The sequence below is a fragment of the Pristiophorus japonicus genome, chromosome 4 (genome assembly GCF_044704955.1).
Source record: "Pristiophorus japonicus isolate sPriJap1 chromosome 4, sPriJap1.hap1, whole genome shotgun sequence".
NCBI classification, from domain to species: Eukaryota; Metazoa; Chordata; class Chondrichthyes; family Pristiophoridae; genus Pristiophorus; species Pristiophorus japonicus.
In genome coordinates, this window is record NC_091980.1 from 233514023 (window position 1) to 233541778 (window position 27756).

A 27756-nucleotide genomic window follows, 5' to 3' on the forward strand; every position below is an offset into this window, starting at 1 on the left:
ATTCCAGATTTGAGGTGTAATTGCTGAAGGCTATGCCAATCATGGATTGGGCTGAGACACACTGTAGACCAACTTTGGATGATGCAGGCTGTGAAGGTTGCAGAGATAGAGATAAGTTGTGTGTTGCCGTGTCTGAATTTGTAGGCAACACACAACTTATTTTGAAGTCAATTTGTAGTGTAACATTTTGGGGGTAAGTGAGGTGATTAAAATTGGGATGAAGACTGATTTAATCCTTTGCAATGTAGAACTATCGACCATAGAAGCACTAACTGAAGCTGTAGTGAAGTGTGCAGTCCATATGGCCCAGGTGAAAGTGTTGATTGTTGAAGACATGCTTGACAAATCTTCTGAATTTTTTGAGGATGTAATTAGTAGAGTGGACAAGGGAGAACCAGTGGATGTGGTGTATTTGGATTTGCAAAAGGCTTTTGACAAGGTCCCAAACAAGAGATTGGTGTGCAAAATCAAAGCACATGGTATTGGGGTTAATGTACTGACATGGATAGAGAACTGGTTGACAGACAGGAAGCAGTGAGTCGGGATAAACGGGTCCTTTTCAGAATGGCAGGCAGTGACTAGTGGAGTGCCGCTGGGCTCAGTGCTGGGACCCCAGCCATTTACAATATACATCAATGATTTGGATGAAAGAATTGAGTGTAATATCTCCAAGTTTGCAGATGACATTAAACTGGGTGGCAGTGTGAGCTGTGAGGGGGATGCTAAGAGGCTGCAGGGTGACTTGGAAGGTTAGGTGAGTGGGCAAATGCATGGCAGATGAAGTATAATGTGGATAAATGTGAGGTTATCCACTTTGGGGGCAAAAACGTGAAGACAGAATATTATCTGAATGGCAGCAGATTAGGAAAAGGGGAGGTTCAACGAGACCTGGGTGTCATGGTTCATCAGTCATTGAAAGTTGGCATACAGGTACAGCAGGCGGTGAAGAAGGCAAATGGTATGTTGGCCTTCATAGCTAGGAGATTTGAGTATAGGAGCAGGGAGGTCTTACTGCAATTGTACAGGGTCTTGGTGAGGCCTCACCTGGAATATTGTGTTCAGTTTTGGTCGTCTAATCTGAGGAAGGACATTCTTGCTTTTGAGGAAGTGCAGCGAAGGTTCACCAGGCTGCTTCCTGGGATGGCTGGACTGATATATGAGGAGAGACTGGATCAACTGAGCCTTTATACATTGGAGTTTAGAAGGATGAGAGGGAATCTCATAGAAACATATAAGATTCTGACGGGATGGGACAGGTTAGATGTGGGTAGAATGTTCCCGATGTTTGGGAAGTCCGGAGCCAGGGGACACAGTCTAAGGATAAGGGGTAGGCCATTTAGGACTGAGATGAGGAGAAACTTCTTCACTCAAAGTTGTTAACCTGTGGAATTCCCTGCCGCAGAGAGTTGTTGATGCCAGTTCATTGGATATATTCAAGAGGGAGTTAGATATGGCCCTTACGGCTAAGGGGATCAAGGGGAATGGGGAGAAAGCAGGAAAGGGGTACTGAGGGAATGATCAGCCATGATTTTATTGAATGGTGGTGCGGGCTCGAAGGGCCAAATGGCGTACTCCTGCACCTATTTTCTATGTTTCCATGGGCCCAAGTTTCCACATGATTCGCGCCTGATTTTTAGGAGCAACTGGTGGAGAACGGACTATTTTAGAAATCGCAATTCTCCACATTTTTTTTTCTGCAGTTCTAGTCAGGTAGAACAGTTCTAGTTTAGAACAGAATTTTTTCTTCAAAAGGGGGCGTGTCCGGCCACTGACGGCTGATTTGAAAGTTTCCACAGTGAAAATGTACTCCAAACTAAAGTAGAATGGCGCCAGTGAAGATTTTTGTAGAACTGAAAAAACCTGTTCTACACATTAAAAAATCAGGCGCAGGTTACAAATTAGGCGTCCAGAACGAGGTGGGGGGGAAGGGAACTCATTAAATTCAACAATAAATCCTTATTTATACTTCTACAAATATTATACAAATAAATCCAACCTGAATAAACATTTATAAGCCAAGAAAAGATTAAATAAACTATCTTCCTACCTGTGTGAAAGTGCTTCAGCCAGGGAGAATTCTGCAGCTGTTCGTGCTGCTGAGCGAGAGGGAGGGAGGGAGGGAGAGAGGGAGAGAGGAGGAGGAGGGGGGGGGTGGGGTCGTGGAAGAGAGGGGGGGGGTCATGGAAGAGAGGGGGAGAGGTCGGGGAAGAGAGGGGGGGGTCGGGGAAGAGAGGGGGGGGTGTCGGGGAAGAGAAGGGGGGTGGTCGGGGAACAGGAGCGGGGGTCGGGTCGGCGGGGGGGAGCGGGTCTTGGGTCGGGGCGGGGGGTGAGCGGGTGTCGGGGGGGGGGGGGGGGAGTGGGCCTCGGGGCGGGGTGGGAGCGGGTGTCGGGGCGGGGAGAGAGGGTGTCGGGTCGGGTCTGGTCGGCGGGGGGCGGGAGCGGGTGTCGGGTCGGGTCTGGTCGGCGGGGGGGGGAGCGGGTGTCGGGTCGGGTCTGGTCGGCGGGGGGGAGCGAGTGTCGGGTCTGGTCGGGCGGGGAACAGGAGCTGGCCTTGGGAGGAGCCTCATTCACGCAGCCCCAGTGAGGCCATTGGGCCAGGGCCAGGGCTAGGGGCTGCGTGCTTCGGGCCCCTCCCACACAGTTCGGCGCCTGGAGCTACTGCACTTGCGTGTCCACTGTAGCGCGCATGTGCAGAGGTCCCGGCACTGTTTTCAGCGCAGGGACCTGGCTCCGCCCCCCCCACAGCTCGTGCTGACTGTGCCGAGTGCCACAGGACCTGTAAGTCGGTGGAGAATACCGAGGATTTTTTTAGGCGCCGTTTTAGGCGCGAAAAATGGGCGCCCAGCTCGGAGGGGCGCCCGTTTTTTTTCTTGTGGAAACTTGGGCCCTATGTTTCTATGTAGTGTGGTGGATAGTTCTTATTTTTAAAAAGATAAATCCGAGTACAGTTTGTACTTTTTTAAAAAAAAAGCCTTTCATTCTTAATGACCACTGAATCCTAAATATCATGTGTAAATTAGTAGCTGCTTGTATTAAAGTGAAATATTTGGATAACGTACTACTGCAGTAGTAACCTTAATTTTAGTGCTCCACTTCTGTGCCTGTAGATTGCTTTCCAGCATTTCCAGGAGCTGGATGAACATATCAGCTACGTAGCAACGAAGGTTTGTCACCTTGGAGACCAACTGGAGGGAGTAAATACACCAAGGCAACGGGCTGTAGAGGCACAGAAACTGATGAAATACTTTAATGAGTTTCTGGATGGAGAGCTGAAGTCTGACGTTTTTACAAATCCAGAAAAGGTAAGTGCTGTCAGCAGGATAAAAGTGGTTCAAAGCAGTATGCAGTGCTGCTCTAATTACAAGCTGCTACCATGACTTACCACGGTCAGACTTCAAACCACTGAGAGTCTAAACTTTTCAAAGAGTCTAACAATTTCATTGTTCAGAAATGTAAATTAAAAGTGGTAACCTGCAGAGTGCTGATAAAGCATTTGTATACAAAAATTCAGAAAGTGATGAGGTTGGTATTTTTTTCATTTTATTTTCCAATTTTGCTAATGAAGCTAAGAATTTTGGCTCTTGGCTTAATCATATTCACATGGATAAAGAAGTGAGATTTCCCCCCCCCTCCTTTAGTTATTTTTAATTGAGTTCTATTGTGTGGTTGAAGAATTTTAATAAAAATGTATCAGCAGCATAAATGAGGAAGAGTGAATGTGAGTTAGTATTTAAGAAAAGTTTCTCATTTTTTTGGAAGGCAAAAGCTATAATGTACTTCACCAGTAGTTGAATTTTTAATGTACTTTATTTTAACCCTCTTCAATTCACAATTACTAGCAATAGCCATACTACTGTGTTTGTGTATATGGATATACATTACGTGACTAATTGAGTATAACAGGAAAGCACCTAACATGATCATCCCTTGCTCATCCCGTTGCTGAAACTATTGAAACAAAGTTTAGGAGAGCATATCTCAGCAGTTTGAAGTACTCCTACCTACGCCTCAATCCATTTTCATAGAAGGAGTCATGAAAGTCAAAGTAAAACAGATGCTGGCATCTTATTGTATCAATAGAAATAGTCACGTGTAACCACGAGGATTGTTTTCCATGGAATTCATTGAGAAAGGAAGCACCTGGCGGCAGATGGAACAGAAATAACAGACGGAAGATTAATAACTTTGCTTGGAAAATCACTGAGCCACTGACTGACCACCAGTAGCAAAGAAGAAAATGATGTAAAAAATCAGGGGAAACAGCATATAGAGTTGCACCCACCGACAGTCCAACAAACCACATTGAATAGTCCAATAAATAAAAAATCAAGCTGTTTGAGATTCAACCCTTCCCCTCCACCCACAGAGCAGTTACCCACCTTCACTTTCTTTGAATGAAAACATTTTTTTTCACTTCCCCTCCCCCCCCACAAAACACACAACTATGGAACTGCACCTCCTTGACTGAACAGAGATAGGTGCAACTCCACTGAGCATACATTGCTCCTGGAACGATGCCTCCTGAGTGAAAGTAGATTGCATCTGGACCATTCCTGCCTATACCCACCACAGATTGAAAAACTCCCCCACCCCCAAACTGAGCCGGATTCACAATCTTCCTCACTGCGGAGATCCCCAGCATGCTCAACCCACTGTCCCACAAACCACAAAGAGCAGAAATAAATCTCCACCTTCTTTCAATGTACTCCTCACTCCCTGTCCCCTCCCTCCCCCAAGCAGCGCATACCCACCCTGAGCAGACATAATGCTACCCTCCACCACCATCTGAGATGGTGAGCAGAGATGTTGGCTTCCCTAACAGCCGGAGTGGAGAAATCAGATGCGTCACTCCCCTCCCATTGAGAGGCCCAGTACTTCCTAACCATTCCCCGTCTACTATTTCCCCCTCTCCTCTACACTCCATCCTTTTCCCTTGTCCTCATATAGTCATTACCCCTTCCTCTTCCACCCCCCCCCCTTGAAGAAAAGGGCCCTAGCTTAGTGCCCCTCTACCACCATTGTCTCTCTCATCCACCCCTCCTTCTTGCCATGTCTATCCCCTGTTTCCCCTCCTCCTCCTTCCCCCCCTGTCTTTCTCCCTCCCCATCACTCTTCTGCCCCACCCAGGTCAAGTTGACCATCCACTTTCTAACCTGCTTCACCTGAATGCTGGACTTGGTCTTGACTTCCCCCAGTGCAATGTCATGGAAGATCGACTAGTATTTTAATAGAGTTCCAGTATCCTTTAGTAGTTATATGAGGTGATACATTTTTCAGTGATCATTGCACCCAAAAGTCAATACAACATCTTTTAATACTGGAAATAGAGCACTTAAGAACTTAATGAGATCATATCAGTTATCACAAATTTAAGCAGTTTCATCTGCTCAATATAAATCTTGTCCCAACCACATGATCCTATTAAGAGTTTTGCAGTACTTTGTTGGATTATGTTTTTTTTTTAAATCTTTCTCTGAAATATACATTGCTTCTACGAACTCAAAAACTGCAGAGATCCCAGCATGCTCAACCCCCGTCCCACAAACCACAAGTTAGCAGGAAACTGAGCAACATGAAGATGTGGCACAGTGTTTAGATGGGATGAAGGCCATCAGTGTTGTATATTACTCTTGATTCTCGAACAGAAAATTCAGCACCTTGAAGTCACAAAATAGATTAAAATACTGTTGTAGCCTTTTCTGTTCAAGATTTTTAGCTCTCTTTTTAAGCTTTTGCTTTTATTTTGAATCTCTAAATTACACATGAAATAAGATAATCGGAGATTGAATTTTTCATCAATCATGTTCCTTTTGAAAGACAAACTAACCCTTAAATTTGATGAGCCAGTTTTATATTTGATGTGCTGTTTGTATAGAACTCTTGATTTTTTTTTTGAAGTGGAGAAAAGAACAATATCTTCAACTTCATCGATAATTAAATATTATGTTAATGTGCTGTTTTCTTCTGCAGATTAAGGAGGCAGCTGATATCATTCAGAAGTTGCACCTCATTGCTCAAGAGCTGCCCTTTGACAGGTGGGCCAACCATTCAAATAAGCATTTCATTGTTTAACTTTAAATTGGCAGAAATTTGAATGAAATTGACAGGTGATGACTTGCTTATTAACATATTTTGACACTAATAAAGCAGGATTTAAAAAAAATCATGTTAGCAAAGTAACCACACATAGCAATTAAGTTCTGTTTTCTCTTCCTTGTTTCATGTAAACAACTTTCAGGGCTCAGTGCAGTGAAATATTGAGAATCAGATGCTGAACCAGTGAGACCATGACTGTTTCCAGATGTGTTGATTAAGGATAAGGAGATCTATTATGGATCTATAAATTAATCTATTTTCTCTCACTGCATAGTACTTAAATTTTAAAAATTGTGTATGAATAGTATTATATTTCATAAGTAGCTCTCCAATGTTTATCAGGCATCTGTTGAAAATTGTCACTTGTTTGAAATTCAATAAACATTAAAGGTTGGCAGTAGATGATCTCTTATGGGGTATTTATTTTTAAATTGTTTTTATTCCTTGTAGGTTTGCAGAAGTGAAGTCAAAAATTGCAAGTGAGTTCTTGTAACAATGTTTATGTTCTACCACAATGGCAAGAAAACCCCCAAATTGGCATATTCTAAAACAGTTTGGACACCAACATTATGGCAGTGTGCCCTGAAACGTTGTAGGGACTGGAAGTTAACTTTTGATTGTTAAATACTACAATAGCAGGTTGGTAGAAAGTTGGGGACTGTCCAGTAGCCATAAAACAGATTATTTTCCAAATACTCGTGCCATATTATGATTGATGGGTGTTTCATGTGTCAAGTACAATAAAACTGCCGTCTTAAACAAAAAAATATGCAAAGTGGTACATACTGGATCTTGTGGATACGATCTAAAATCTGCGAATTTGGAACTCCTTACTGATTTAATACCATGATTTTCAGACTTGGTGCTCCCCAAGTACCAAGCAAAGTAAAAGATGATTTATGGTCCTTCAAGGTAAATATCATGACTTGGAATGCCAATTGATTCAAGAATTTACAAATGCGCAGAAGAAAGGTGAAATTTCCAGGATGCGTGAAGTTGCAGCAGTTTTACTCCATTTTAAGGTATTTATTTGAAGAATTTTTCTAACTATTTATGTACTACTAAACTTGTGGCCCTATGGGTTAATCTGTAGAACAAAAAGTTGAAATTATTAAAAAAAAATCTACACAATATTAGACATAAACTAAATCTGAAAGATCTCTTCTACTTCACAGCTGTTAAAATACCTAATTGAAACCTGTAATACGACTTGGGTCTGCAATTGGTGCAGTTCAGGTCTTCACATTATATTTATATATATTTTTTATAATCCTTCCCCCAGCTTGCTCGCGCTCGCGCTCTCTCTCTCTCTCTCTCTCTCTCTCTCTCTTTGCCCTCCCTCCCATCTCTCCCTTTTATTGACATGCAGAGTCTCATTGTGATTGGTCAAATAGTATTACATTTTGCTCTTCAGGTACAGTGCCTTTGTAATTTGAAGATCACTCACTGTTTAATATGATGCGTCACAAAACAAAAGTGTCTGCAGCTATTGCTCACTCGTATTTGCGCACGCACACCTGTCTTTTTTAACTTGATAAAATTTGAGACTTATCTCTTTAAAAAATTTTTTTTTTTTAAGTTACTGGGCTGAAAGTGCTAGAAGCTAAAGAAAAATATCCCCTCACTAGAGCTGACTGATAAGTACTAATGCATCCTGGTGAATTGGGTGCACTGCATATGGTCAGACTACACAATCCAAATCCGGCACGGAATGTCTCAGTAGACAAAAGTATCAAGATCAAGTCTTGACATTTAGCAGAAATTGAGGCCAAGTAAAAACTTTCATGAAAGGACTAAAAGGCACACAAGACAATTTAATGGGTAAAATTAATCATATTTGTAATCTGATTTTTTTTCCGCTTTAAACTTGCTTTGGACATTGCAGTTACCGAGGCAAAAAAAGGCGGATGAAAAAAATCAAAGCATTTAGGTGTCTCATAGCTGTATTCATTTGTTTTTGCCTCCATTGCTTGCTTTCTGGGACTTAATTCCATATATTGAACACTCTTCCTGATATCTTAAATTATTTACCTCTTGCTTGTTTGATCCTTAATCCCTATCTTTCTCACAAGTTACTTTTAAAGTAATTTCCATATTTTCTTTTTGCATACTATTAGCTAGCTTTTATAGATCTAAGATCTACAAGTACCCATTGTTTTCTAACCATGAACTAATTTGTTATCTATTCCTAAGATTTTCACACAATCCTTACAACTTTGTAGGGGTTTTCACAGTCTCCTTGGGATGTCACTCAAAGAAATCAAGGAGGTTGATCAGGCAGGATCTTCCATTCTGAGCCCAGGTTGACTGCTGCTTGTTCATTTATTATTGTAAAGATAGTTCTCGAGTATACTCATGATTTTTATTATTTTACAGGGAGTGAAGCAAGATTAATGGGTCTGTAGTTGCTTGTGTCTGTTTTTATTGCTCTTTGTGGGTGAGAAATGTGTTGGTCTGTTCCCAGTGTACTGGCACCTCTTTAGTGTTCAGTAACTTACTCATTTTAATTATCAATACCTCCCACATCTCGTTCCTAGTTTCTCTTGGGACTATCCTTGGAGATTTTTTGAACCGTTTTATCTTGTCTAGGACTGCCATCTTATTTATAAGTTCATTCATTTTGCAACGGTTATCTCTTTGGGGAGGGCATGTGTTTTAACTTCCTTTGTGAATACTTGGAGGTAGTAAAAATTCAGAATGTTTACTATTGCACTCATCCTTCTGTTTCCAGGCTGTTTGGATATTAATGCTTCTGATGTGATCCAACCCCTGACTACCCTCTTATTGGTCAAGAATTGAAAGAATTTATTGCTGTTATGTTTTGCCTCTGCAATTATGTTTTTTACCCAAGTTCTCTCTTGCCCTCAGATCGCCTTTAATAAATGTGTTTCAGCCTGTCTTATTTCTTTCAGAGTTGATATCATATCTGTTGTATCTATCTCATTAATTTCAATTTGAACGATTTCATATTTATAATTTATTTTATTTGAATCTTTTGTCTCAATTTCTTTTGCCTGCCTCTCTGGTTTCAGATTTTCATCTACTTAAGTGCATCTACTTCACTTGCTTATATTTCATACCTGTTACAGTTTTATATCTACTTCGTCTCTGTTTCATATTCATTTCAATCTCCTCTACCTCATATCTGCTTCAGTCTCTCACATCTACCTCAGTCTCTCACATCTACCTCATACTTGTCAGCGTCTCACATCTACCTTCTATCTATGTCAGACTTCCACAGCTATTTCCTATTTATAAAAGGAAAAATACTGCGGATGCTGGAAATACTAAGCAGATCAGGCAGCATCTCCACAGATACTGCCTGACCAGTTGAGTATTTCCGATGTTTCCTGTTTATACTTGCCATCTATGTCAGCCTCCAGCAGGTATGTGTATATAAGTTGTCCTGCTAACATAAAATATGGATATATTGCTTGCAATTGACTTTTTTTAACTGCATAAGGAAGGGCCATTCATTGGTCTTCGTGGGAAACCATTGCAATCAAGGAACTAAGAATTATGCAATTTTTGTTGAATATTTGAGTTCCAATTTAATCTAGGTGTTTCCGTTTAGACTTTTTGAAATCCTTTTTGAAATATGGAACATATTTTCTCTCTTCCAGGGATATTCTCACTGTGTGGATGTGTATATAAAACAGTGCCAGGAGGTAATCTGCTATAATCCATCCTTTGTGTAGTTGTTTAATTTCCTTCTGTTAAACTGTTCAACACTGACTTTTTAATGTGCAAAATGTATTTTTCTTTCAGCTCTGACTATTTTCTGTAATATCTTAATCCATTGGAATCCATAATTTGTAATAGTAAAATGTTGTATTTGTAGGGTTCCTATTTCAGGAATGATTTATTCGAAGAAACAGCCATGTTATGCCAACGAGTAAATAAAGAAGTTCGGGAAGTCTTCAGCAGTCCAGAGAATGTAATGGCCAAACTTATACAAAATATTTTTGAGATTAAACTTCAGGTAATATTTTACTTAATTAACCAGATTAAATTTAAAATAATTTATTAAAAAAAAGTAAAATCCTAGCTCTGTGAATATCTATTCATGCTGCAACTGATGCTGGTTGTGTTTTTTTGATATGTATGAACCTGTCTTTGAACTATAAATGCTGTTGCAGCAGGGAAAATAATTCACTGAAGGCATTAGCCCATTGACTTAATTAAGCTGATATAGAACCTACCTTTTATAAGTGATGAGCTTCCACCACATATCTGTGCCATCACCAAGAACACCTACTGTTTAATTATAATTAATCTTTATTATACTGATTTTACGATTGTATACTCATTGTATTATTTACAATGTAATTTGAAAATTTTTTTTGTAGTTTTTTTTTTTGCCTGTCTATCTGCTTGCACATTTTGGCTGCCACTTCAGACCCGAGCCTTTCACCCCTTTTTACACTTCCTTCTCCCGCTTTTTCTCCCTTTCCCTCAATGGTCAATATCTAACGTGTTGTAAAATTATTGTGAAGCGCCTTGGGGCGTTTTACTGCAGTTGTTACTATTACTTTTACCTCATAGAATCATAGAAATTTACAGCACATTTTGGCCTGTTGTGGCCGACCAAGAGCTATCCAGTTAATCCCACTTTCCAGCTCTTGGTCCATAGCCCTGTAGATTATGGCACTTTAAGTGCACATCCAAGTATTTTTAAATGTGGTGATACTTTTTGCCTCTACCACCCTTTCAAGCAGTGAGTTCCAGACCCCCACCACCCTCAGGGTGAAGGAATTTCCCCTCGTATCTCCTCTAAACCTCTCCCCATTTACTTAAAATCTATGCCCCCTGGTTGTTGACCCCTCCGCCAAGGGAAGCAGGTCCTTCCTATCCGCTCTATCTAGGCCTCTCATCATTTTATACACCTCAGCCTCCTCTGTTCCAAAGAAAACAGACCCAGCCTCTCCAATCTTTCCTCATAGCCAAAATTCTCCAGGCAACATTCTTGTAAATCTCCTCTGCACCCTTTCCAGTGCAATCACATCTTTCCTGTAATGTGGTGACCAGAACTGCACACAGTACTCAAACTGCGGCCTAACCAGTGTTTTATACAGTTCAAGCCTCAACTAATAAAGGCAAGTATTCTATATGCCTTCTTAACCACCTCTATCTGGCCTGCTACCTTCAGGGATCTGTGGACCTGCACTCTAAGGTCACTTTGTTCCTCTACATTTTTCAGTGTTGTATCATTTAATGGATATTCCCTTGCCTTGTTAGACCTCCCCAAATGCATTACCTCACACTTATCCGGATTGTATTCCATTTGCAACTGTTCTGCCTACCTGACCAGTACATTGATATCTTCCTGCAGTACGCCGCTTTCTTCTTCATTATCAACCTCATAGCCTATTTTAATGTCATCTGCAAACTTATAATTATACCCCCGACATTCAAGTCCAAGTCATTGATATATACCACAAAAAGCACTGAGCCCTGCAGAACCCACTGGATACAGCTTTCCAGTCACAAAAACACCCATCAATCATTACCTTTTATTTTCTGCCTCTGAGCCAATTTTGGATCCAATTTGCCATTTTGCCCTGGATCCCATGGGCTTTTACTTTTGTGACCAGTCTGCCATGTGGGACCTTAACAAAAGCTTTGCTAAAATCCATATACACTATATCATATGCACAGCCCTCATCGACCCTCCTGGTTACCTCCTCGAAGAATTCGATCAAGTTAGTCAGACATGCCTTCCCTTGACGAATCTATGCTGACTGTCCTTGATTAATCCATGTCTTTCCAAATTAAGATTTATCCTGTCCCTCAAGATTTTTTCCAATAATTTTCCCATCATTGAGGTTCAACATTAGCAATCCTCCAGTCCTCTGGCACCACACCTGTAGCCAGAGAGGACTGGAAAATGATGGTCAGAGCCTCTGCTATTTCCTCTTTTGCTTCTCTTAACAGCCTGGGATACATTTCATCTGGACCTGGGATTTATCCACTTTCAAAGCTGCTAAGCCCCTTAACACTTCCCCTCTCACTATGTTTATCTCGTCTAATATTTCACACTTCTCCTCCCTCATTGCAAAGTCTGCATCGCCCCTCTTTTGTGAAAACAGATGCAAAGTATTCATTAAGAATCATATCTCTAACGTCGGCCATCTCCTCCCGTGCCTCAGCTCATCTGCGCAATGCCGACATCCAGTTCTGGATGAGCAGAAATGTTTTCCAATTAAATATTGGAAAGACCGACACCATTGTTTTCGGTCCTCGCCACAAACTCCCTTCCTTAAACACTGACTCCATCCCTTTTCCTCACATCTGTCTGAGGCTGAGCCACACTGTTTGCAACCTTGATGTCATATTTGACCCTGAAATGAGCTTCTGACTACATCTACATTGCATAACTAAGACCGCCTTTTTCCACCACCGTAACATCTCCTGTCTCCGCCCTTGCCTCAGCTCATCCACTGCTGAAACCTTCGTCCATGTTTTTTTTACCGCTGGACTTGACTATTCCAACTCACTTCTGGCTGGCCTCCCACATTCTACCCTACGTAAACTTGACGCCATTCAAAACTCGGCTGCCCGTGTCCTAACTGGCACCAAGTTTTATTCACCCATCACCTCTTTGCTCGTTGACCTACATTGGCTCCTGGTTAAGCAATGTCTCGATTTCAAAATTCTCATCTTTGTTTTCAAATCCCTCCATAACCTCGCCCCTCCCTATCTCTGTAATCTTCTTCAGCCCCGCAACGCCCTGAGATGTGCACTTGTCTAATTCTGCCCTCTTGAGCATCCCTGATTATAATCGCTCAACCATTGGTGGCCGTGTCTTCTGTTGCCTCGGCCCTAAGCGGTGGAATACCTGCCTAAACCGCTCCGCCTCGCTACTTCTCTTTCCTCCTTTAAGACGCTAAAACCTACCTCTTTGGCCGTGACTCCAGGATGGTAGGGTGTCTCCCTGGTGCCAGAGTCAAGGATGTCACAGAGCGGACACAGGCCATTCTGGGCGGAGAGCGTAAACAGCTCGAGGTCGTGGTTCATATCGGGACCATTGACATAGATAGAAAGAGGGATGAGGTCCTGCAGGCAGAATTTAGGAAGTTAGAAGAAAAATTAACGGGTAGGACCTGAAAGGTAATAATCTCTGGGTTACTACCGGTGCCACGTGCTAATGAATATAAGAATAGAAGGATAGAGAGGATGAACATGTGGCTGGAGAGTTGGTGTAGGAGGGAGGGCTTTAAATTTCTGAGGCATTGGGACCGCTTCTGGGGGAGATGGGACCTGTATAAACCGGACGGGCTGCACCTCAACAGCACCGGGACCAATATCCTCACGGGGAGTTTTGCTAGTGCTGTTGGGGAGAGTTTAAACTAGCTTGGCAAGGGGATGGGAACCTGAGAACGAATTCAAAAGGGAAGGAAGTAAAGCAGAAATTAGATAGCAAGAATCTAAAAAGCGAATCTGTAAGACAGGAAACAGGGCTTAGTATGTAGTAAACAAGGAGGTCTTCCTGTGCTAAATGGTATATACTTCAATGCAAGGAGTATAGCGAATAATGCGGATGAGCTAAGACCACAGGTAGACACTTGGGAGTATGACATTATAGCCATTACAGAGACATGGCTGAAAGAGGGGCAAGTTTAGCAGCTCAATATTATTGGTTACAGGATTTTGAGACAAGACCGAGAGGGTGGTAAAAAGGGAGGGGGTGGGGGTCGTGATATTGATTAAAGAAACTATTACCGTGGTGAGGGATGATATGTTAGAGGGATCATCAAATGAGGCCATGTGGGTCGAATTGAAAAATTTAAAAAAGGGCGATCACACTGTGTATTATAGACCCCCAAACAATGGGAGGGAGATAGAAGAGCAAATATGTAGGCACATTTCTGTGAAGTCCAAAAACCATAGGGCAGTAATAGGGGGAATTTTAACTACCTTAATATTAATTGGGACAAATATAGTGTGAAGAGTAGAGGGGGGGCGCGGAATTCTTAAAATGCATTCAAGAGAACTTTTTTAGTCAGTATGTAACAAGCCTAACATGAGAGGGGCTGGTTTTGGATTTAGTTTTGGGGAATGAAGCTGGGCAGGTGGAAAGGGTATTAGTGGGAGAGCACTTGGCTACCAATGACCATAATTCAGTCAGATTCAAGTTACTTATGGATAAGGACGAAGATAGACCAGGAATAAAAGCCCCAAATTGGGGAAAAGCTAACTTTACTAAGTTGAGGAGTGATTTGGCCACAGTGGACTGGAAACAGCTACTTGTGGGTAAATCAGTGTTGGAACAGTGGAAGGCATTCAAGGATGAGATCTGGAGTGCTCAGGCCAAACATGTGCCCTTAAAGAAAAAGGGTGGGAATAACAATTATAGAGCCCCCTGGCTGTTTAGGGACTTACAGGGGAGGATAAAGAAAAAAGGGAAGCTTATGCCATGTACCAATGGCTAAATACTGTAGAATCTTTGGAGGAATATAGAAAGTTCAGAGGTAAAATTAAAAAGGATATTAGGAATCCTAAGAGAGAGCATGAAAAATTCTTGGCAAGTAAAATTAAGGAAAACCCAAAGACGTTCTTTAAATACATTAAGAACAAGAGGATAACTAAAGAAAGGGTAGGGCCTATTAGAGACCATGAGGGTAATCTGTGTGGAGGCGGAAGATGTTTCTAATTTATGGTTTGTATGGTTTCTAATGAATACTTTGTGTGTTTTCACAAAGGAAAGGGGCAATGCAGATATTGTTATTGCGGAGGAGTATGAAATTCTGGATGAAATAAACAGAGTGAGAGAGGAGATATTAAGGGGTTTAGTAGATAAGTCCCCAGGCCCAGATGAAATGCATCCTGGGCTGTTGAGCGAAGTAAAAGAGGAACTAGCAGAGGCCTTGACCATCATCTTCCAGTTCTCTTTGGATTCAGGCATGGTGCTGGAGGACTGTTAATGTAGTACTCTTGTTTAAGAAGGAAGAAAGGGATAGACCGAGTAATTACAGGCCTGTCCGCCTAACCTCTGGTGGGAAAATTATTAGAAAAAATCTTGACCGACAGGATAAATCTACATTTAGAAAGGCAAGGATTAATTAGGGACAGTCAGCACAGATTTGTTAAGGGAAGATCGTGTTTAACTAACCTGATTGAATTTTTTGAGGAGGTAACCAGGAGGGTCGATGAGGGTAGTGCGTACAATATAGTGTATATGGACTTTAGCAAAGCTTTTCATAAGGTCCCACATGGTAGACTGGTCACGAAGGTTAAAGCCCATGGGATCCAGGGCAAAGTGGCAAGTTGGATCCAAAATTGGCTTAGAGGTAGGAAGCAAATGGTAATGGTTGGGTGTTTTTGTGACTGGAAGGATATTTCCAGTGGTGTTCCACAGGGCTCAGTACTGGGTCCCTTGCTTTTTGTGGTATATATCAATGATCAAGATTTGAATATAGGGAGTATGATTAAGAAGTTTTCAGATGACACTAAAATTGGCTCTGTGGTTGATAATGAAGAGGAAAGTCATGGACTGCAGGAGGATATCAATCTACTGGTCAGGTGGACAGAACAGTGGCAAATGTAATTTAATTTGGATAAGTGTGAAGTAATGCACTTGGGGAGGACTAATAAGGAAAGGGTATACATTAAACGGTAGGCCACTTAAAAGTGTAGATGAACAAAGGGACCTTGGAGTGCTTGTCCACAGATCCCTGAAAATAGCAGGCCAGGTGGATAAGCTGGTTAAGAAGGCATATAAAATGCTTGCCTTTATTGGCCGAGGCCTAGAATACAAGATTATGCTTAAATTGTATAATACTCTGGTTAGGCTACAGCTGGAGTATTGCGTGCAGTTCTGGCTGCCTTATTATAGGAAGGACGTGATTGCATTAGAGAGGGTGCAGAGGAGATTTACTGGGATGCTGCCTGGAATGGAAAATCTTAGCTATAAGGACAGATTGGATAGGCTGGGTTTGTTCTCCTTGGAACGCAAGGGCCTATTTCCCTTGGTGGAGGGTGAATTACGAGGGGACATAGTTTTAAGGTGGTTAGTGGAAGGTTTTGAGGGGAGGCTTCTTCACGCAGAGGGTTGTGGGGGTCTGGAACTCACTGCCTGGAAGGGTGGTGCAGGCAGAAACCCCCACCACATTTAAAGAGCTTGGATGTACACTTTTGAAGTGCCGTAACCTGCAGGGTTATGGACCTAGAGCTGGAAAGTGGGATTAGACTGGATAATCTCTTGTTGGCTGACGCAGATACGATGGTAAGTACTGCAGGGAATTGAATATGGCCAGGGTAATCTCATGGACTAGTTTTGATCGCCTGGATGGGTCAGAGAGGAATTTTCCCAGATTTTTTTCTCCCCAATTGGCCTGGGTTTTTAATCTTTTTTTGTCTCCCAGGAGATCACATGACTCCGATTGGGGTGGAGTGTAGAATGTTGCAGTTATGTGGGGCGGACTGGTTGGGCCGGATTCTATTTACTTTTCCGCCATTGTTCATAGGTTTATATGTAACCTTCAGGCTGCTGTCCGAGGGTCGTGTGGCTCTTTGTCAGCCAGCGCGGACACGATGGACCGAAATGGCCTCCTTCTGCGCTGTAGATTTCTAAGTTTCTATGTTTTATTGCACTAGAGAGGGTGCAGAGGAGATTTACTGGGATGCTGCCTGGAATGGAAAATCTTAGCTATAAGGACAGATTGGATAGGCTGGGTTTGTTCTCCTTGGAGCAGAGGAGGCTGAGAGGAGACCTCATTGAAGTGTATAAAATTTTGAGGGATGTGGATATAGTGGAAAGCAAGGGCCTATTTCCCTTGGTGGAGGGTCAGTTACGAGGGGACATAGTTTTAAGGTGGTTAGTGGAAGCTTTTGGTCATCTGCCCTGATTTCTCCTTATGTGGCTCGGTGTCAAATTTTTCATCTTATAATACTCCTGTGAAGCATCTTGGGAAGTTTTACTATGTTAAAGGCGCTATATAAATACAAGTTGTTGCTACTGAAACCTTCATCTGTACCATTGTTACCTCTGGACTTGACTCTTCCAATGCTCTCTTGGCCGGTCTCCCATCTTCCACCCAACATAAACTTGAGCTCTTCCAAAACTCTGCTGCCTATATCCTAACTTACACCGAGTCCAGTTCACCCACCAGCCATGTTACTCGGTGACTTAAATTAACTCCCTGTCCAGTAAAGCCTCAGTTATAATTCTCATACTTGTTTTCAAAACCTTCCACTGCCTCGCCCCCTCCCTATGGGCTCAATTTGCGCCACCAATAGGCACCGTTTTTTTGGCGTCTGCTGATTTTCTTTTGAGCAATCTTGATTTCGCAACTTTTCTCAAAGTTTGTACGCTGGCGGCAACTGTCAGTGCCGGATTTTTTGTACACCAGATTTTTTTGCCGCAGGTCTGGGTGAAAACTGATTTCCGCACCGTTTTTGTCCAATTAAGTGATTTTCCCCAACACTTTTTTTTTAAACGACGGCGCAGAGTGGTCTTAAGTACCGATCAGAAAAATCCTATGTTAAGTTAAGGAAATCGGCACTCAGGTCTGGTCTGTATCAGAGCTGTTTCTTTGCAGTTTTATTCTTGTTCATAAAGACAGTTCATAATCATGTTTTGTACGTTCCTTGCATCTCTTTACACTAAAGATTACTTACTTGTTCTGGTGTTTGGCCCCGGCTCCCGGCCCTGCTGCAATCCTGGGTCGAAAGGACCTTGTTCCCGCCCCCGTTGCAATCTCGAGCCGATTGCCCCCTCAGCTGCAACCCCGTGCTGAATGCACACACCCCCCCCCCCCCCCCTTCCCCGGCGCTGCAACCCCGGGCCAAATGGCCACCCCCTCCCAGACCCGCTTCAATCCCGGGCCAATTGGCCACCTCTGCTGCTTCAATCTTGGCCCGAATGGCCCCCCTGCTTCAATCCTAGGCCGAATGGCCCCACCTTCCACCTCTCCTGATCTTGCTGCAATTCCCCCCCCTCCCCTCCCCTCCCCTGCTCCCTTGGTGCAGCAAGCCCTGGCCGTGGAACTTCAACTTGCAGGTAGGTGGAGCTTCAGCCCTCAGTGTGTCTGTCGTTACCCTAGCAACCTCCCTCAGTGTGTGTCTCGTTACTCTGGCAACCTCAGCTTTTGGCGCAGACGTGAAGCTCCACCCCCAGATTTAACTTCGGGTACCACAGCACCAAAATGAAATTTTACTTTGGTGAAAGTTCCAACTTTTTTTTCCCGGTTGAATCGGGCACAAAAAAATTGGCCGTTAATCCTCCTGGATGTTAAAAATCGGCAAAGAGGAAAATTGAGCCCCATGTCTGTAACCTCCTCCAGCTCTCCAGGATCTTTACACTCTTACAATTCTGTTCTCATGTGCATCCTTGATTGAAATCGCATCACCGTTGGCAGCCATGCCTTCAGCTGCCTATGTCCTAAGCTCTGGAATTTCCTCCCTAAGCCCTTCTGCATTTCTACCTAAACAACAACAACAACAACTTGTATTTATATAGCGGCTTTAATGTAGTAAAACGTTCCAAGGCACTTCACAGGACTATTTTGATACTGAGCCATATAAGGAGAAATTAGAACGTTACTCATAACATATAGACTTCTGTTTTTTTTTTAAACTATATCACACAAAAGATGTATATCATTCCTGCAACAGTTTACAAATATGGACTAAAAGCTTTCATTACAATTCAGCACCTTTTTGGATTAAAAGCTTCTGCTCATCCTTTGGAACCTCCACCTGGTGTCCTCTATGACAGACGTTCTATGTACTCCAACATCGAAAGGTTCCTGAAAACTAAATAAAAATCTATAACACCAGCCACCTGAAATGTAAATTTGAAGTGCCAAGCACATTTAATTTTTTTATCAATGTACATTATGGCATAGCTAATTAGGATAAATTGACAGTATGCCCAATACATCCTTGGGGCAAAGTCTTCAGGGATTTTCTAACGTTAATATTTCAATTATCAAATATTATCCATGTATTTACTTTTTATTAATGCAATATTTACAACTAATATCATTCTCACACAACAACTTGTATTTATTCAGCAAGGTGCGTTATCAAATAAAATTTGACACTGAGCCACGTAAGGAGATTTTAGGAAAGGTGACCAAAAGCTTGGTCAAAAAGGTAGGTTTTTAAGGAGTGTATTTTTCGGAAGCTCATTTCGGGGTTAAATATGAGAACAAGGTTGCAAACAGTGTGGTTCAGCCTCGGACAGATGGAGAGGGATGGAGTCAGTGGCTAGGGAACAGAGTTTGTGGCGGTGACTGAAAATAATGGCTTCGGTCTTCCCAATATTTAATTGGAGAAAATTTCTGCTCATCCAGAACTGGATGTTGGACAAGCAGTCTGACAATTTAGAGACCATCAAGGGGTCGAGAGAAGTGGTGGTGAGGTAGATTTGGGTGTCGTCAGCATACATGTGGAAACTGATGCTATGTTTTCGGATGATGTCGCCAAGGGGCTGCATGGAGATGAGAAATAGGGAGGGGGGCCAAGGATAGATTCATGGGGGACACCAGAGGTAACTGGGAGCAGGATAATAAGTCGTTGCAGGTAATTCTCTGGCTGTGATTAAATAGTTAAAAATGGAACCAGATGTGTTTACTTAAGGCAGTCCTTAAAACCCATCTCTTTTGACCAAGCTTTTGGTCACCTGTTCGAATATCTCCTTATGTGCCTTGGTGTCAGATTTTATTTGATAATGCTCCTGTGAAGTGCCTTGAGATATTTTACTGTTAAAGATGCTTTATAAATTCAAGTTGTTGTTTGTCACATAGCTTAGTTTGGATAAAACATTCAATGACAGCCGACTGAAAGAACTTTAGTCCCATTTTTGTCACTCCGTATACCTTCAGCTTCCATGTCTTTATTAAACTTTATACTACAGTAACAGCAATAAACATCTGGCAGTTCAGCAGTAATTTAGTTGCGATCTTGTTGGCATTCAAACCAGTTCTCATTTGTGACTTGTTGCCAACCTTTGGTTTTTCTGACTTCCTTTGTGCGCATCGGTGCTATCAGTTGGTACAGTTTTTAACTAATTTGCTTCTCAAATGTAAATTCAAACATCACAATTTTTATCATTACAATAGTGTTTGTAATTGCACTTCAATTTTTTTTCTCGCAGAGATGTTTATCTGCTGTGTCCTTTCACTGGTGTTATTGAGCTGTGCGCTGCTGTCACATTAATGTCGCTTTAATTGGTAGTAGATTATGGGGCTGAAGTTGGTCATTCACCCATTTCTCGGCAGTATGTCAATGGTATGTTATTTCATACCGCTGGGGCGAAGTGTGCGTGATTTTCAGTTTTTTTTCTCGGCGGCGGGCGGGGCAGGGTGCAACGGGCGGAGCGGAGTGCAGCCGGTGGCGTACGAGCGGTGAGTCCTTTTCTGTTTATGCACGTGCTGCTGCGAAGCTCCGCCCCCCCCGAGAGGCACAGACCAGAATCGACAGAGACTGCCGGCCTGAGAGCAATAATGTAGGTAAGTGACGCAGGGCGGGTGGAGATTGGGAGAGATTGCTTCTTTGGGGGGGCTGGGGGAGGGGGGGTGACAAATAAAAACGTTTTCATAGGTGAAGATGCATACTGCCGACTGAAGATTGCCTTAAAACCACCTTTTGCAGGGTGGTCTGCAGGGTCGGTGATATGTCGGTGGTAAGTCATCAATTTGGCAATTTTGGGCAGCGTGTCGGTAGTATGCATACCGCCCGGCAGTATGTCGCTGATGAATTTCCCGCTGAGTGGTATGTTGATATTTTTCAATCAATTTCGCGATTTTGGGCGGTATGTGGGTGGTATGCAGTATGTCCACTAAATTCGGGCCCATGTATTCAGAAATTCTGCAGAATTGAAAGCGATTGTCCTTTTCATATCTGTTTAGAGTTTTATCCGAGATCGATTAGAAGAATGTAAAAGGTCTGATGCAGAACAATATTTAAAGAACCTGTATGATCTATACACAAGGTAAGATGTTGCCATAGTATTGTACTTTTAAATTTAAGAAACTCGTACTTCTGTTTCAAGTATTGTGCCTTAAATAGCATGTATGGACCATTTATCAAGAAAAATGTCAATCATTGTCTTAAACAAATTAAGATATTGCTTCCCATGATGCATGTTACAATTCGTATGTGCGGGTGGGGTAAGGAGGTGAGATACTAATCCTTATATATGTAAAGATCTGTATTTCTTTGGGATAAGAAAGTAACAAGTATTCTTGAAAGTTAACTTTGCCTCATTTTGACTTAAAATGCAATTTTGCCAGTGACATGATTGATATACTGCATCTGTTGAGATCAATGAGCTTTTCCATCAATGCAGTGATACTTTTGCAATTTTCTTTAATACAGTATTCTATAGTAAAATGTAGTTTCTGAAAACTAAATTGACCAGTATGATAATTAAATATTTTTCAAAATGTAATGTGTGTCATACCATTTTTGTTGTATTTTAATAGCTCAAAAAATGTGTGGATAACATTTAGTTCATCTGTTTTTGTCAGTGATAATTTGTCAATCAAATTTAATTGGACCAATCAATATTTCTTGATTTATATTGCAAGAAAATAAATAACTTATTGTCTGTCCTGTGTTTTTGGAAATTAATTCTCTTTCCCCCCCCCCCCCTTCAGAAAATAACCCTGTAACCAGTTCTCTGTGCTCAGTAACTACCCAACAAAGTGATTTGATTGAGACATTTTGCTTCTGGGAAGACTGCTCTAAATTGGTTAACACTGACTGAAAGATCCTTAAATTTAAAAAAAATACTGACTTTGGGCATTGTTGATTTGAGTCAATCGATGCAGTTACAGTACCCATTGACTTTGTAACTGGGGTCAAAAGTGCTGACAGTACCAAAAATGCACAACATGAAAAAGAGGATTATCTGAAAGGTTAAAAGACTGACTTCCATCAATATAAAATCCCCACATAAGTGTGGTGGAAATAAGGCTCTGCCAGTTAAAAACAGATCAACAGGGTGTAGATAGAAATGTGGGGGTGTTGTGGTGGCTGGGAGGAGGAGAAGGGGAAATTATTTTAAAGCCTCAAAAAAGGAAATTCAAGAATAAGAAAGAAGGGCAAAATGGTAAATTGGGACTGCATCCCATACTCTACTCAGTGCAGTGAGTTGTGATTGCGACCTTAATTTCCAATTGAAGCTCCCAATGGGCCATACATTGCTTCTTTCTTGGTATGCTTGATTTTATATTCTTTGTTTCTTGTACTTCGCTTCAGCTCTGAAATTCAGTCTCTCGTATGTAACAAATACATACCTCTGAAATCCAGTTCCTCAAAAGTAGCAAAACCACTGAACATTTGCAACACTGAAACAAAGAAAACTCAAGAGTGGCCTGATTAGAGCACATGTTAACCCGGTTTTGGGTCTTTAATTACGCACCTCAGAATGCATTGAGAAATGACTTCAATTTATAGCATCACTGTAGTGAATAACACATATCCAATGAAACTTTTTGCAGCCCAGTGTTACAGACCCAATTTATGGAATCGGATTTTGCAGATATGGAACCAGAAAATGAAAAGATGTCCTGAATTCAGTATCATTTGTCATTAGTCCTGGACTTAACATGTCATGGGATACATGGTACTTATCGCAGAGTATTGAGAGAGTCGGGAGGACATTTGTGAACCACTGGTGATCATTCATGAGTCATTACACACTGGAGAAGTACCAGTAGATTGGAAACTAGCTAATGTGATGCCCTATTACAAAAAGGGTGACAAAAAATGAAATCGGCAACTACAGACTTACAATGTCACTTTAATCCTGTGTAAAATAATAAAATTGATTATCAGGAGTAAATTTGAGGATTATCCATATAATCTACTAAACACCAGTCGACATGGATTCCTGTTTAATCAAATGACATCCCAAGTGGACTGTGGAAAGTGCTACAGCATAGTGTACTGAGACTTCCAAAAGGCATTTGACAAAGTTCTACAAAGAAGGATAATCATTAAAGTAAAAGCTGTGGGGATTCAGGGAAAATCCTGATAAGAAATGGGCTGAAGGGTGGAAAATAATGGGTGGTAGTTAGGGGACTTATCAGGATGGGGGGTTGGAAGGTCAGTGGGGGGGAATGAGGGGTATCATTGGGATCATTGCTGTTTCTTATTTATGTTAGTGACTTGGATTCAGAAATTTGAGATGCGTTGCTTACATTTTCAGATGTTCTTAAACTAGGAGAGTCAAAGCATTCAGAGGAGGCAACTCGCAAATTACAATAAGTTGCACATTATATACAAGGGGGCAGAACAGTGGCAGAAAAAACTTTATACAGCTAAGTGTACATTGGAAGGAAAAAATGGGCAGCATATGAAAGGTACTGAAATGGCCAAACATGAAGTGGAAAGAAACTCAATCATAGTAAACTTGACGCTCAACATGTTTTTCCAATACAGAGCATCAATCAGCAAAGCCAATAGAATATGGCCAAAGTAGTTCAATACATGCCCAACAAATTCCAATTTAAACTGTATTGTTCCCTGATGTCACCTCACCTTCAGTGCTGTATGCAGTTCTGTTTATTAAAACACGGGAGACATTCAGGCACTGGAGGCAGTGCAGAGAAGACCCATGAGACTGATCAGTAGTGTTGGAAATCTAAATTATGAGGAAAGGCTGGAGAAACTTAAGCTTTTCAGCTTTGAAAGGAGGCAATACATATATATATTTTAGATATATTTATATATTAGATATAAGAACATAAGAAATAGGAGCAGGCCATAAGGCCCCTCCGCCACTCAATAAGATCATGGCTGATCTGATCATGGACTCAGCTCCATTTTCCCGCCCACTCCCCATGACCCCTCATTTCTCCCCCCGCCACCCCATCGCTCAAGAAACTGTCTATTTCGGTCTTAAATTTATTTAATGTCCCAGCTTCCACAGCTCTCTGAGGCAGCGAATTCCACAGATTCACAACCTTCAGAGAACAAATTTCTCCATCTCAGTTCTAAATGGGCGGCCCGTTATTCTAAAATCATGCCCTCTAGTTCTCGTCTCCCCCACCAGTAAGCTAGAATGCTAATAGAATAGAATGCTAATAAATGGTATCGGCAAAGTAAATCTGGAAAGTTAATTCAAACTAAATTGCAAGCATAAAAAAAGGGGTCAGTAGTTCAAACGAGTTTATAAAAAAAATTGAGGATTGATATCAAAGATTTTCTTGACTCACAGTGATCATTATGCAATGGACTTCCAGATAGAGAAGTGAAGGTAAACACCTTGGATTCACTTAAGAAATAATTGGATGCTGCAATGAGGGACATGAGGGTCTTTCTGGATGGATGAACCCAAGGTGACTAGCCTTCCTCATCTGTAAATATATTGTGACATACCTCTAGCAACAATCTCCTCTGCTTGGGAGATTATTTTAATGTCAGTACTTGTACTGCAGTTACACAGTATGAGTACTTTGCTAATCCCCTTCAATTCTGGTTGATGGCTACACTTCAAGCTATTATTAAATATTTTATGTCAACTAAGCCAGTAAACTGCTTTTGTATTTGCACTTTTTGCCTGAATTTCCTTCAGTTTTCCTTGGTTTGCAATATGCATCATTAGAGAGCAAAACCCAAACAGCAGATTCTTGCAAGACTTCTGTTTTTAACAGATTATTCAGAGTAGCATAGTGGCACAACATGTCAGTTCATTAATATGCTATGCCTTGAATGATGGAATACAGATTTAAATTAAAACAAGTGTGGCAGTATTCAAAATCACACATTTAAACCTCAACTGGGCTCCCTGGAGAACATGTCATGTTGAGGTAAAGTACTTCACAAATGGAAGGGAAACTTAAAAGTCAAATCAGCTTGGTCTGATATTTTTTTAAGCTATCTAGCAGTTGGTTGAGTACTATTGGTAAGGGCTTGGGAACAGCTAATAAATGTAATCATTTTTGTGTGTTGCCTCTACCATACAGGACCACAAATTTAGCAAGCAAGTTAGCAGAGTTCGACCTTGGCACTGATAAACAGACCTTTCTGGCTAAGATGATCAAAGGCATTTTCATTTCATACCTGGAAAATTATATAGAAATTGAGACTGGCTACTTGAAAAGTAGGAGTAGTATGGTGTTACAACGTTATTACGATTCTAAAAATCATCAAAAGAGGTCTTATGGCTCTGGAGGGTAAGTGGATTACTTGAAAATGAAGCAAATTTTTAAGAAAATAATCTTGGTGGTTTGTATTTTCTGACAATGTCATCTTTTTTACATCAGGTCTCTTGCTGATCGGTACCCTAACTTTTAGATTGGGAACAAATTAACAGTTTTGAGATGGCATCAAGACTTTAGCTCAGTAATTAAATCACTGCCATAAATTGGGTGTTGTAAGTATGAGGTGATAGTTTGACTTGCATTTTAAAGATGAAATAAGATGGGCAATACTCATTAAAGTCTTGATCTGACTAATCTTTGCTGACAGTATTCAAAATCACTGGGACTTCAAGACTACATTTCTTAAAATGTTTTATTCTAAAGGTTATAGTTTGTAATAAATAATTTTTCTAACCTTATCAACATAATTGAATTCAAAATAATCTAGTTTTTTGAAGCAAGATATAGTAGTACATGATCTCTTCAAAGCTGCCTCAATAACAAATCAAGTGTAATCAGTTTATGAAGCCTGTAGCAAAGACTGATTGATGTGTGAAACACAATTTCAGAAGAAGATTAAACTGGGTCATATTCATCTATTGAAAGCAATTGGCAATAGGTCAATCCAAAAGAATGGGTCAGTGATTTCTGTTCCCTGGCCTTGCGCCACTTTTTCCTGAAGGTGACCCATTGTAGAAATTATTTAATACCACGTCATTGACTATTTTCATTTTACAGACTTTGTAGTTTGAGTTGTTAACTGTCAGTTCAGCAGAGTAAAATATTTCCTTAAAAGTTGTACAGCTTTACATGTTACATTTTATGGAGCAAGTCTATGAAGATCTACATTTCTCTCTCTTTGCGCTTTGTTAATATACTTATCACACAAGTTATTTATATTGCAATCAAACAATTCAACAAAAAGATTCATACAATAAAGGTTTCCCATCTTCGATGGGTAGCCATATACAGTGCCAATTTAATAATTATTTTGGTGACTGAGTTTACTTCAGGCCTGACTTCCAATTTGGATTTCACAGAAGAGTCTAGAAACCAGCTTAGCTTGTCTATACATGAAGCAGGTTTATGAATTTATCTAATTAAATACCATGACCTGAAAGCACAGCAGGTGCACTCCAGCATCAATATGGCCCCTTTTGTAATGCTTGGTATTTCTGTACAATTACATAATTCAATTTAAGGGACAGTACTTTGAAAAAGCATTTGCAAATGCAGCACTGTGAAGTGTGAAGAAACTAATTTGTAATTTCTATGCAGCTGATTTTTTTTTTTAAAGTTGCCTAGTTTGCTCAAGTGTGTGCGTATATATTAACTGTATACACCCAAGTTTGTTTCCCCATATTAAATTTTTTTGAATTCTGATGAATGTAAAAGTAATTTCCTTTTAGGCGAAAAGTCAATGTGTTTGATTCAGGAGCAAAATGTTAATTCTCCTTTTTGCAATTGTCTAATACTTTCAGTGCTGCAAAGCTACATTGAAAAATGGCATTAGTGCCCTTTGGTAAAACCACCCCGTTTACGATATAAATGATTCATCCACAAACTTGAACACTGACCTGTCAACTCTGTTTCAAAATGCTTCATTTAAGTTTTAACCAGACTTCAGAATTGTCTGCCCCTTATCAAAGCTTTCTGTAAATATTGGCCCTGAAATTCCGATATCCCGGGTCCATACGAAGTTTCTACGGACCCGGGAAGGCATCAGAAAAGGCGGTTTTCAGCGCGCAATGCGCATGCGCTGAAAACCGGCATTTCCGATCTGTCAAGTTTCTGGCTTGACAAATCCTCCGTATCTCGGGAGCGAGGACACTTGCAGGGCAAGATTTCCAATATTTACGAATATCTTGTCCTGCAAATGTCCTTTAAAATCTTGCACTTGAAAAAGCAGGCGTATAGCTTATTTTTACAGGCGTAAGAGGTCAAAAACATAGAAAAAACATGATTAAAATAAAAATTAAAAAAGCACATTTATGTTAAAACCTTTCCCACTCAGATAATTTTATTTTAAACCCTAACCCTAACTTTCTTTTAAAAATTGGGAATTTTTTTTAATTTAAAAAAATGTGTAACGTTTTTAATTTCTATTTGTTTATTGTGTGAGGTGTTTTTTAAAATGTTTTGTATAGTGTTTGTGCTTTTTGGGATTTTTCTCGTTCATAGTAAGTTACGAATCTCTTATTACTATGAATGAGAAAATACTTACCTGTGGATTGGGTGTCCAGGCACCCGTGACTCCTGTGGACATCCTGACGTGCACTCGCTGCGCATCGTTGTGAATCGGAAGTTCCAATGTGTGCAGCAGCTCCAGGTAAGTACGCAGTTTATTTCTGTTTTTTCAGGATTTACCTGTGGGAAGCCCTCCTTGGAATTTCAGGGCATTATACTTAGTCTTTTAAAACACTAGTGTCAGAACTACAATTAAAACAGCACACAGTTATTTGGCATTATTAAAGTAGTAGTATATTTTTGAAAACTGCGCAATAAACTGTTTTCTGAATTTTTTTCCCCATGCAATAGATTATACAATTTAAGTCTGCCTAAT

General features: G+C 41.0%; 1 protein-coding gene across 2 annotated transcripts in view; it reads left to right on the top strand.

Moving 5' to 3' along the window:
• exoc5 (exocyst complex component 5) overlaps positions 1-27756 on the top strand; it is a 79780-nt gene that overhangs the window by 33536 nt on the left and 18488 nt on the right. Inside the window, exons 4-11 of one of the 2 annotated variants that reach the window (XM_070879158.1) lie at positions 3108-3302; positions 5971-6035; positions 6547-6575; positions 7009-7118; positions 9720-9764; positions 9938-10078; positions 20952-21034; positions 25017-25226. In XM_070879158.1, the coding sequence (XP_070735259.1) occupies positions 3108-3302; positions 5971-6035; positions 6547-6575; positions 7009-7118; positions 9720-9764; positions 9938-10078; positions 20952-21034; positions 25017-25226 (878 nt within the window). The remainder of the gene's footprint in view (positions 1-3107; positions 3303-5970; positions 6036-6546; positions 6576-7008; positions 7119-9719; positions 9765-9937; positions 10079-20951; positions 21035-25016; positions 25227-27756) is intronic. The other variant, XM_070879159.1, reaches the window with a different exon arrangement.